General features: G+C 44.3%; 1 protein-coding gene across 1 annotated transcript in view; it reads right to left on the bottom strand.

Moving 5' to 3' along the window:
• Window positions 1–12133, bottom strand: part of GTF2E2 (general transcription factor IIE subunit 2) — a 149827-nt gene that overhangs the window by 126027 nt on the left and 11667 nt on the right. Inside the window, exon 2 of the mRNA XM_073597671.1 lies at window positions 8500–8657. Coding sequence (XP_073453772.1) covers window positions 8500–8653 — 154 coding nt within the window. The 5' untranslated portion in view covers window positions 8654–8657. The remainder of the gene's footprint in view (window positions 1–8499; window positions 8658–12133) is intronic.

Genomic DNA, 12133 nt, shown 5'->3' with positions numbered 1-12133 from the left:
AGAGGCGCCTTAACCGGAGGATTAAGGCGCGTTACCCCCTGTATAAAGTTTCGGACCAAAGAATGCGAAGCAAGTGGATGTTAAAACAGAACTGATAAGGCCGAGACCTGGCCCTTGATGGTACTCAAGGCCAGCTTCATCTCTAACCCCATTTGCAGAAAGTCAAGGATTCTGCCTATGACATATTTTCTGGGATGCCAACCCCTGGATTCACACCAGGAGACATATGCTTTCCAGACTCTATGATAAATCATTCTGGAAGCTGGCTTCCTTGCATTAGTCAAGGTAGAAATCACAGGACCTGAAAGCCCACGACTCTTTAGAACGTGGGTTTCAATAGCCAAACCGTTAAATTTAGCGTTTGTAAGGCAGGATGGAACACTGGTCCCTGGGATTGCAGGTCTGGACGTGACGGTAGGGTTCAAGGGGAACCTACTGCCATCTTCACAATTTCTGTATACCAAGCTCTTCTGGGCCACCAGAAGCACCGACTTCTTTTCCTGCGTAATACTGCAAAGAAGTCGTGGCAGTAGCAGAATAGGAGGAAATGCATAAATCAGAGAAAACCAATGCCACGGAGTCACCAACGCATTTGTTGTTGAACCTGGACACAAAGAGATCTACATACGAAATTCCCCATCTTTGGCATATGGCCAAGAAGATTTCGGGATGAAGAGACCATTCCCCTGGAACTAACTGCAGACGACTCAAGTAGTCCGCCTGCCAGTTCTCTACCCCCGGAATGAAGATTGCTGATATGCACTGTACATGCTTTTCTGCCCAGATTAAGATCTGGTTTACTTCCTCCTGAGCTGCACGACTCCTGGTTCCTCCTTGGTGACTGATATAAGCCACTGCTGTGGCATTGTCGGACTGGATCCTGACAGGGCAACCCTGTAACCTGCGCGTCCAGGCTTTTAGGGCTGGATATGCCACACGGCTCTCCAAAATGTTGATGGGTAAGGTCCTCTCGGTCTTGGACCACCTGCCCTGGACAGTCGACCGTTCCAGAACTGCTCCCCAACCTGAAAGACTGGCATCTGTTGTTACCACTGTCCAGGTAACTGGTAAAAAGGATTTTCTTTTTTGTAGATTCTCGGGAATCAACCACCAACTGAGGCTCTGACGCACTGTAGGAGACAGGCGCATTGGAAAATCTAACGCCTGGGCTTTTTTTGTTCCAGGCGGACAGGATACTGTTTTGCAGCAATCTCGATTAAAACTGAGCATAGGAAACTGCTTCGAATGAAGCCACCATCTTTCCTAGCAGCCTCATACAAAGGCGAATAGAAGGACCCTTCTTTGCCCTAAATAAATAAATATATGTGTATGCGCTAAAGGCTATAAATACGTGAACAAAGAATATAATAAATCTATACAATATTAAAAATTATTATAAATTATAAACAGTGTCACACACCTGTGAAGAAAGTGACTATAATCCACAATTGAATATATGAAAAATGGTAACATGCACCAAGCAAAAAAAATGTGAGGAAAAAAAAAAAAAAAAAATCCTTTAAATGATTAAAAAAAATATATAAGTGCTACTTGATAAATAAAGTGTCCGAAACCAATTCATACAAATGAATATATCTCAGTCCAAGCCATTCATAAGAGTATATAAATCAAAGTGCACAATAGTGTCCAAACAAATAGCAGGCAATCCTCATGCTGGTTTTTTTGAAAAAGAGCTAAATATTCCTCATGCTCTTCTTATGAGATGTGCACATTAAGGCATGCTGCAGTGCTCTCCAGTGACCCCAATGGATAATGCGCTCACATTAGAGCGTGTGACACAGTAGCTAAACAGTGTCAAAACACACATTAGAGCCACTCCAGTGACATATATGAAAGAAAGGAGACTCATAGCATAATACCTCCAGGAATTTATTTGAAAAGCCCTAAAAACAATCCCTTCAGGAGGGTACTCACAATGCTTGGGTGCGTCAGTGCACCATCCTAACCAAAACATGCAATACAGATGAATCCTGTGGCGTGCGGTGCGGTGTTCAATCCTCTGCCTGTCTGTGTGTAGAAAGCTCCGTCCTGCCCCTCCCCTACGCGTCTTCGGCACAGGGTATACGTGCCTTCATCTGGGGGACCCTTCTTTGCCCTGACTACCTGAATCAGTCTCTTTATGGCAATGCTTTTTGCTGCTGGGCTGTATCTATGACCAGACCCAAATACTATAGTCTTCTTACTGGATTTAAAGAAGACTTCTCTAAGTTAAGGACCCAACCTAGGTATTCCAGGTAGTTGATTGTGGTGACCAAGTTTTGGTCCAAGTAGGCTACCGACCGATCTATCAAGAGCAGGTCGTCTAGGTATGCTATTAGCGTTATACCCTAGGATCTTAATCTGGCTAGAGGAGGAGGAGCCAAGATCTTTGTAAACACCCGAGGTGCAGTAGCTAGCCCGAAAGGCAGGGCTACAAACTGAAAGTAGCGTTTTTCTACTTCGAAATGCAGATATATCTTTGATGAGCAGGGAAAATAGGTACATGCAGGTATGCATCCTTGATGTCTATTGATGCCAGAAGATCTCCTCCTTGTAGGATGGAGACAACCGATCGGATTGAATCCATGTGAAAGGACCGTACTTTTAGGAATCGGTTTAGATCTTTGAGATCTAGAATGGGTCCGACATCTCCATTTGGCTTTGGTACCGTGAAAAGGTTTGAATACAACCCCAATGCCTGCTCTTGCTTGGGGACTACCACGATAACTTTTTGCGACAAAAGTCGCTCCAATGCTAGAAAGAGAGACTTTTTTTTCGCTGGGTCTTTGGGGACATTTGATCTGAGGAAACAGGGAGAGGGGAATTCCCGGAACTCTAGTTTGTAACTACAGTTATTGTAGAGACTATCCATCTGTCTCGAAAATCCTCCTGCCAGACCCTTGAGAACTTTAGCAGTCTTCCCCCCACTCGAGCGAGCGGGGGCGCCACTTCACAAGGAGGTTTTAGCGTTCTGTCTTGTAGACCTCCTCCCCCAGGACTTCTTCTGTCCCTGGGGGTGACTCTGAGATTTAACTTTTGAGCCCGACGGAGGAGGCCTACGTGACTGCCTGGAGGCAGAGGCCCCTGGCACTGGAGAAAGAGCCTGTTTAAAGGAAGGACATTTACCCCTTTTCTTTACTGGCAAAAGGGTGCTTTTCCCACTAGAAATCCTTTGGATATAATTGTCCAAATCCTCCCCGAACAGTATTGCACCACGAAAGGGAAACCCTGCCAGGAGCTTCTTACATGGTGATTCGGCTGACCAATTTTTCAATCATAAGATTCTACGCATATGTACCAACCCAAGCATAAGGCGAGAGGTCTGGAGGATAGAATCTCTGATTGTGTCAACAGCAAAACACAAAGCCGCTGGTAGGTTGGCCAAGCCCAGAGCCTGCTGTTCAGGTAAAACTTTGAGCACCTGTTTAACATGGTCTCTCAAGTATTGACAAACTCCAATTGCTGCCACTGCAGGTTGAGCCACTGAACATGCCATGGAGAAAACGTTTAACAGGAATTCCAATTTTTATCAGTTGGATCCCTAAGCATCTGAGCGTTGTCAACAGGACAAGTCAGACTTTAATTTACGGAGGATATGGTGGCGTCAATCGCCGGTATACCCCACATCTTAGAAAATTTTTCCTCCATAGGATAAAGTGTTAAACATTTTTTCCCTCCTAAAAAGTTTTCATCTGGGTGATCCCACTCAGAATAAATAAGCTTTTTCCAGTAAACCATGAACAGGAAAGGCATGTGTAGTTTGAGGAGGCTTCAGTGAACCCAAACAAGAGGAGGGTTCTTTGACTCAGATACGGATAACCTGAATGTGGAGCGGACCAATCCAGCAAGAATTTGCACCAACACCTTCTCATCCCGAGAAGCTGAAGAGGGCCCCTCTCCACTGGATTCCTCAGAAGAGGAATCATCAGTCTCATCCCGGTCTTCCGAGAGGGATTCCTCTCCTTTTTCCCCCCAGAGTTCCTCTGTTTGAGGGTCCTGGGTGACAGAGGGGGACGTAGTGCATTTTCTTCTACTGAGTGAAGATGCAATTAAGGCCACTAATCTTTCCTCTAAACCATTTATGGTTGAGGAAAAAACCTCCTGCGTAATGTATACAGGGGCTGAAGTGCCAGAAGCAGTTGCAGCCCCTGACCCCGACGGCTCGCCCTGGCCAGCTTCCCCAGGTCCTTCAAGAGGGGAAGGTGCTGCAGAGGGGGATCCCTTTGAGCCCCTATTTTTCGGGGTATTTGTACCTCTTATGCCCATAGTGCTAACAAAGGTAGAGGTACCACAAAAATGCACTGACTGCTGAGCAATGTAGTTCAGCAACTGCCGCTGCTACCAATACCCAGTCTGGTGCTTAAGTAAATGCTGCCTGGGAATACCTGTGTCCCACACTCACATGCGCCTGTCAGCTCTGTGTCCCTCCATAAGCTGTGTGCACCTGAAAGAGAGAATAGCTTGTGGAGCCAGCGATGTGGGCGTCTAACCACGCCTGACGTCGCATTAACGCTGCACCCCCCCCTCCTCCGACCACCCCTTCCGCCCCCCCCCCCCTGCTTTTTCAAAAACGTGCGCTTTCCCGTGCGAGCCGAGGCTCCGATCCTCAGAACAAGCATGGAGGGGAGGCTGGGGCGGAGGAGAGAGAAAGGCTGATGGATGGGGAGCTGCCAAAATGGCGGTGGGTGGTACGGTATACTACCGCTCCCTGCTAAGGCTCACCCCAGCCCCCTAAGCCATAGGGGGAGAATCCCTGAAGGAAAGAACCCCCCCCCCCACATCCTATCTGGATCATGGCTTGAGGAACGTACAGCGTGGACACTAAGACAGACGGAACATGCATGAAAGGTATGTGCTCTTGACAGCCCCCGGTGACGACTATAGGCATAGCATACATTTACTTAAAGGAGAAACCTACTAGAATTAAAAAATTCTCGAGGAGTCTCCCCTACCTTATCCGGCTGCAGGGTTCTGTATAACAGACCCAATCTTCACCTCTCACGGTGGGCTTCATTTAGAGAAAAAAAAAAAAACTTTCAGAGACTGGGGCCCCCTTGAATAGGGGGATCCTCAGTTCTGGGCCTGTAAAGCAACCCGCTAGGAATATGGCTGAAAAAAAAAAAAAAAAAATACTGGATCCCGGGGTCCATCTCTCTAAAAAGAGAAGCGTTACAGGTAAAACCTCGTTTCTTCGGATACGAGGCCCAGGTACCATCCAATTCGGCCTGGAAAAGACACCTTGAATTTATCCGGTTGCATGGCTTGCCCCAGTGAGGATATTCCAGCGGAGCTCAGCACAGCACATCTTTACTCGTGATCAACACCTAAGACACTGGTGGAAAAACTGAGGTACTCCCAAGTAAGGGGAGGGATTATATAGGGGGTTGAACTTCCTGTCTGGGGTGTGCCAGTGTCCAATCACCTAGTGATACCCTATATAACCCATCAGTGATTACTGAGGCTCTGTGTCCCGTGATGTACGAGAAAGAAAGTAAATTTTGATAGTAACTATTATCAGACTTGCTAAACTGAGCTCTGCTTAGAAACAGATGTCCCACCAACATCAAGTTTAGCTTTTCTTCTTTGTTGAAGACTCTATTGAAGTAGAAGAATGCTTCTCCATTGCTGGAGTGCTCAAAGCTCTCTTTTTGAAAAACTCTCTGAAAGGATACTACAACCTGACAAGTTAATAGTACCTTTCTTTTTTAAGGATGTAGTCCTTATAATATTACACACTCAACTCCCTTAACACAGCATTATTACAGACAGCAGACATAGTCCCACCAATACACAGAGCACTCACCCGCAAAAACAATTCGGGCTCGTTCAATGACTCTTTTACATCACTGAAACAAGTACACAGAAGAGCTGAAGGAGCATGGAGAAGGAACCCAACAATGGAAAACCACACAAATTTCAAATTACTCACCACAAGATACCACAAAGCCATCTTCATAGCAAAAAAAAAAGAAGAACATTTCTCCAAAACCATCTCAAAAGCGATAAACCGCCCTCGAGCACTCTTCAAACTAGTCGCCCAGACTATGAACCCCGCCTGTTTAGAGTCTCCAGCAAATGAAACACAAGAATTCTGCAATGAGTTATCTGATTTTTGCATTGACAAAATCGCAACCATTCGGGAAATAATTCAGCAGAACATAGGAAGTAACCCCCCACTTGGCCAGAGCAAGACAAAAACCACACAAAGATTCTACAACCACCGAGATTAACTCTGGTCCCAATCACCATTGACACCACCAAAACCATCATCAGAAACCTCAGAGACAGCACATGGCCAAACGAAATTATTCCCACAAAACTTCTGAAAGAATGTACCGACATCTTGGCACCCATCATAACATACCTCATAAACCAGTCATTTAAAGAAGGAATCGTCTCGACCTCCCTCAAGAAAGGCACAATCAAACCCTTCCTACAGAAGCCTAACCTCGATCCCAAAGACCCAAATGACCGCAGACCTGTCACAAGCCTCAACACCATCTCCAAAATTATGGAGAAAGCAGTAGTATAACAGCTACAACTCCATCTGGACACCCATAAACTCTTGGACCCACTACAATCTGGTTTCTGCCCTGGCCACGGGACAGAAACTGCACTCCTCAAAATCTGGGATAACACCCTCGAGGCAGCAGATGAAGGAGAATCGTGTTTCCTGGTGCTGCTGGACCTCAGTGCAGCTTTCGACACAGTAGACCACAAAACCCTGCTCACTCGTCTCACAGAAGTAGCCGGAGTTGCAGACTCAGACTTACCCTGGTTCGCATCCTTCCTATAGAACCGATCTCAGAAAGTGAAACTTGGAGCTTTCACTTCGGAAGCACGAAAAATTACATGCGGAGTCGCTCAAGGATCACCCCTGTCGCCCGTGCTCTTTAACATCTATCTCTGCCCACTCCTCAAAATCATCAGCAACCAGGACCTACCCATCACCCCCAGCACTAAAGCCAAAAGCCTCGGAGTCATTTTTTACTCAAACATGAGGGTGGATGCACAAATAGGATCAGTAGACAGAGGATCCCACTACCTTCTTAGCCTATTGCGTAGACTCATCCCCTTCATCCCGGAAGGAGATACAGCAGTAGTAGTTGGAACAATCATCAATTCCCGACTCGACTACGCAAATTCTCTCTACCTAGGACTTTCAAAATACCAAATTTCACATCTACAAATCGTCCAGAACACAGCAGCGAGACTGGTAACTGGAAAAAAACCCTGGGAATCAATCACCCCGTCCCTAAGGACCCTTCATTGGCTAGCCGTGAAGGACCGAGTTACATTTAAGACCCTCTGCCTCACTCACAAATGTACACAAGGAAAAGCCCCGCAATACCTCTGCGTCAAAATAAAAGCACTACACCCCAGGTCGCCCTCTCCGGTCAACTAACCAGAACCTCCTCCACATCCCCACAACCCAGTACTAGGAACACGGCTATGGAACGCTCTATCCGCTCGGAGGAAAACCATCTGGCCTTCAGGAAGAAGCTCAAGACCCATCTCTTCTGAAGACCCAGACAGACACTGGCGGCAAAAGCGCCCTGAGGCGATTTAGTTTGCATATGTATCGCTATACAAGTTATTCATTCATTCATTATTACACCTATACTAACCTGTGCTGGCACTCTCCATTCCACACTCTCAGACACACACACTTCTACAAGAACATGCATGTACCATTTGCAAAACTATTTGGGTCATGGTTGCTTAATCTCTCAGTAACTGCTAAAGCATTTATAATTTCACATTTTCTTTACCAAAAATCACATTACCAAAAACTTCTAGTTCAGCTCCCAATCCTAGGGGAATCTTTTGTAAATGTATAGGGATTCTAGGCTTAATATCAAACCTCTCTTTACAAGCAACAGAGGTATTCTTTTTTTTTTTTTGCTTAGCAACATCTACTCTTAGGGCAGGAGTAGAGACAATATATTTCATAAGATAAACATTTACTGGTATACATTTTATATCACACCGAAAATGCAGTGTTATTAGCTACCTAACAACAATCATTAAAATGGTAAATCTTGTGCACCCATTAAAAATAACCCAAAATGTATTCCAACACAAAGGAAACTACAAATCTTCATGTAGCACTTCACGCAGAAAATCATAATTCATAAGGAGATATTAGATACTATGGACTCATTTAATTTCTATTTAACTTCAACTTTTAGATGTAGATTACAAGCATGATAAATCTGATTGTACAGGAAATAAAGAATGTTTGTAAGTGAAATAAGTAGAATTTATTGCTCAAATGCCAGTTACACACCACGTTATTTCTTTTGGAATAAAAAGTACCACAATGCCATTTAGTGTACCAACAGTGGAGCCAGTCCAGGGCAATATAGTAATCTGATGCACCAGCATCAAAATCCCCTTAAGACTCGCAATAATGTGAGTACTGGCAAAAAAATAGTGTGGGTGTGTGGTTTCATAAAACAGTAAATTTTGATAGTAACTATTATCAGATTTGCTAACCTGAGCTCTGCTTAGAACCCGATGTCCCACCATCGAGTTTAGCTTTCTTCTTCTTTGAAGACTCTGTTGAAGCAGAAGAACGCTTCTCCACTGCAGGAGTGCTCAAAGCTCTCTTTTTGAAAAGCTCTCTGTCTCTCAAAAGAGCTGGATCCATGGTGCTGCAAACATACATAATAAAGAAAATTGTGAGTTTCATTGCATTTGCTGTATATCAGAGGAAACCTGTTGAAAGAAATATGTGGGCTGCCATAGATGACCTCAAGTTCTGAGAATGTCAGTTCCCTGGCTGTCATGCTGGGGCTTTGGCACAGAGCTACATACAATTTCTGCACATTTGTCTGGGATTTGTTGCTTAGAAGTACTGAAACCAAACAACCAAGCATCTAGTGTTTTCAAGAGAAGGCCAGCAAAGACAACCGCATTATTTATCTCAAGATAGGACCCACACTAACTTTGTTTATAACCATAGCATTATTTACTCAAATGTAATATTCCAAGTTCATCAAACACTAATATGGGCACTTATCAGTTGAATCCCCCACACAAGGTCCTCAGGTAAAGATGCCAGTCATCTATCACAAACAGAAAAGCCAGTGCCTTTCAGGGGCCCTGACACTCCTCCTTGATTAGGGCCTGAGATTTTTGGTGAACTTAAATTAAAAATACTCAGCTTGGGTTAGTCAAAAGGAAGAGAATAGAAGATGACTATTGAACAAAAGCAGCGGATTGGTGGCCGATTCAAGCAGCTTAAATTTTGTGCTAAATCAGCGTTTCGGGCCAAATATCACCTTGTTTACCATATTTCACTGGCTAGCCCAGAGAACAGCAGGATCAACAAGGTTTTTGCAGAAAACGAATCCCATAGTGACTGAGTATGAACAGCATTTACAGGTGCATCTCAAAATTAGAATATCATCAAAAAGTTAAAGGGGTTGTAAAGTCAGAAGTTTTTTTTTTTTTAATCTTCATACATACTATGCATGAAGATAAAGACCTGTGTGCAGCAGCCCCCCTCGGCCCCCCCTAATAATTACCTGAGCCCCATCTCTGTCTAGCGATGTCCACAACTGGCTCAGCCATCTGAAATTGGCTGAGGCACAGCAGTGGCGCCATTGGCTCCCACTGCAGTCAAAGTCAGTTAGGCAATCAGCAGAGAGAGGAAGGGGTGGGGCCGGGAGGCAGCTCTGTGTCTGAATGGACACAGGGAGCTTTGACTCGGCTCGTGTGCCGCCACAGCTAGCTGCTTGCTGTGCGGGGGCACTCAACAGGAGGGAGGGGCCAGGAGAGTTGAAGGGGGACACGAAAAGAGGAGGATCCAGGCTGCTCTAAGCAAATCCACTGCAACAGGGCAAGTATTAAAAAAAAAAAAAAATTTCTATAAAAATAATAAACGAGACTTTACAATTACTAATTTATTTTAGTAATTCAATTCAAAAAGTGAAACTCATACTTTATATAGATGCGTTACAGACAGAGTGATATAGTTCAAGTATTTCTTTCTTTTAATTTTGAAGATTATGGCTTACAGCTAGTGAAAACCCAAAATTCAGGATCTCAGAAAATTAGAATAATACATAAGACCAATAAAAAAAATAAATAAATAAATAAAAATTGGATTTTTAATACAGAAATGTTGGCTGTCAGGAACCATGAATCAGACTGAGACAGGACAGAAATGCTAAAGCACACCTTTTAATGCAATGGTAAAAATGGTAGAGATCAGTAAACAGACAAAACATAAGCCAGAGATCGGAAGCCAAAGCGGGTAGTCAGACAAGCCAGTAATTAGGAAACCAGAGATCAGCATAGTCGGAGGCAGAAGAACAGGATGAGGAACCAGAAGGGACGTCAGCCGGGCAGTCTTTCACAGGAACACAACAGAGAAACTCCAGATATGTTGACCAGGCAAAGGCAGGAAAAGGAATGAACAAGGCAGTTTAAATAGCCAGAAGGGGCTAGATGTAGGTGGGACTGACGAGCAGATATTGATTCCTCAGTGGCTCACCTGGTTATCATTGAGTGCGGAGCCTGAGCACAGAGAAGAAAAGTATGTCCATGTACAGTATAGTATGCATTTAATACTTGGTCAGGGCTCCTTTTGCATGAATTACTGGATCAATGCGCATGGCATGGAGGCGATCAGCATGTGGCACTGCTGATGTGTTATGAAAGCCCAGGTTGCTTGGATAGTGGGCTTCAGCTCGTCTGCATTGTTGGGTCTAGTGTCTCATCTTCCTCTTGACAATACCCCACAGATTCTCTAAGCAGTTTAGGTCAGGCGAGTTTGCTGGCCAATCAAGCACAGTCTTACCATGAGCCTTAAACCAGGTATTGGTAGTTTTGGCAGTGTGGGAAGGCTCCAAATCCTGCTGGAAAATGAAATCAGCATCTCCATAAAGCTGGTCAGCAGAGGGAAGCATGAAGTGCTCTAGAATTTCCAGGTAGAGGGCTGCCCTGACTTTGGACTTGCTAAAACACAGTATAATTCTAATTTTCTGAGATACTGAATTTTGGCTTTTCACTAGATGCAAGCCATAATCATCAAAATTAATATAAAGAAATTCTTGAAATATATCACTGTGTGTAACACATCTATATAAAATACATGAGTTTTACTTTTTGAATTGAATTACTGAAATAAATTAACTTTGATGATATTCTAATTTTATGAGATGCACCTGTATGCAGATTTAATATGTCCATACTTTGCCCATCACAGTGGGCATAGCCTGGGTCCCATAGCAATAGACCATGGCCCAGGACCTGTATAGCACCCTGCAGCTGACTCAATGCGTTGCACCAAGTGCCAAGGCAAGCACCCATGCAGGATCCAGTGGTCTTAGCAACATTTACGCAGCCATCGCAGCGGGATCCACGTACAGCTCCCAAAGTTTTACTGAGGTTTCACCTATCTGGATACACAGCTTCTGTGCAGGTATAAGAAGACAGTGAGGTGTTGATTAAATAAAAGAAAAATAATAAATTAGTAAAATTGATTTATGCGAAAAGGAGAAGTCTATCACCTGCAAATACTGGAGGACGCACAGAGTGGGGTAGGGATGTAGGGGAGGTGTCCCAGGGTGTCGTCTCCTCAAAAGCTTGCAGGTATCCAATCACCTGCAGGTATGCAGTGTGCGAATATGTTGTCTATGTCATGTACTGTACAATTACAAGTACAACTCTGATTTACCTAACCATTCGTCAAAATCTTTTCTTCTAACACTTATTCTGACTAAGCGTTTTAATAAAGTTCTATATAGTTGCCTATTTTCAGCCTGCTCCAGTCAGATGATCTCTCCTGTGTCAGCTGCAGGTAAGTGGAGAGCGCACTCAACAGCTACCTAGGAGCATTGACATGACCCATAGGTTTACTATGGCCCATCAGTTGTTAGTGCTCCTCCTTATCCGATTCAGCAGCCTCTGGCTGACATAAGGGGGCCGGATCATGTGACTGGACCAGAGCAGGCTGAAAATAGGCAAGTATACATATATCTTTCTTACACAGGTTAGTCAGCATAGGTGGGAGGGAGCATTTTTTTTTAAAGACTACAGATACAGCCGAGAATTCTACTTTAAGATATTTTGGTTTCTTGAATTATTGGACTGGGGCTCTCTGACTTTTTAACAGTGTAAA

The sequence above is a fragment of the Aquarana catesbeiana genome, linkage group LG01 (assembly GCF_042186555.1).
Source record: "Aquarana catesbeiana isolate 2022-GZ linkage group LG01, ASM4218655v1, whole genome shotgun sequence".
Taxonomy (NCBI): Eukaryota; Metazoa; Chordata; class Amphibia; order Anura; family Ranidae; genus Aquarana; species Aquarana catesbeiana.
The sequence above is the reverse complement of the archived record's forward strand: the minus strand, read 5'-3'. Positions and strand labels throughout refer to the sequence as shown.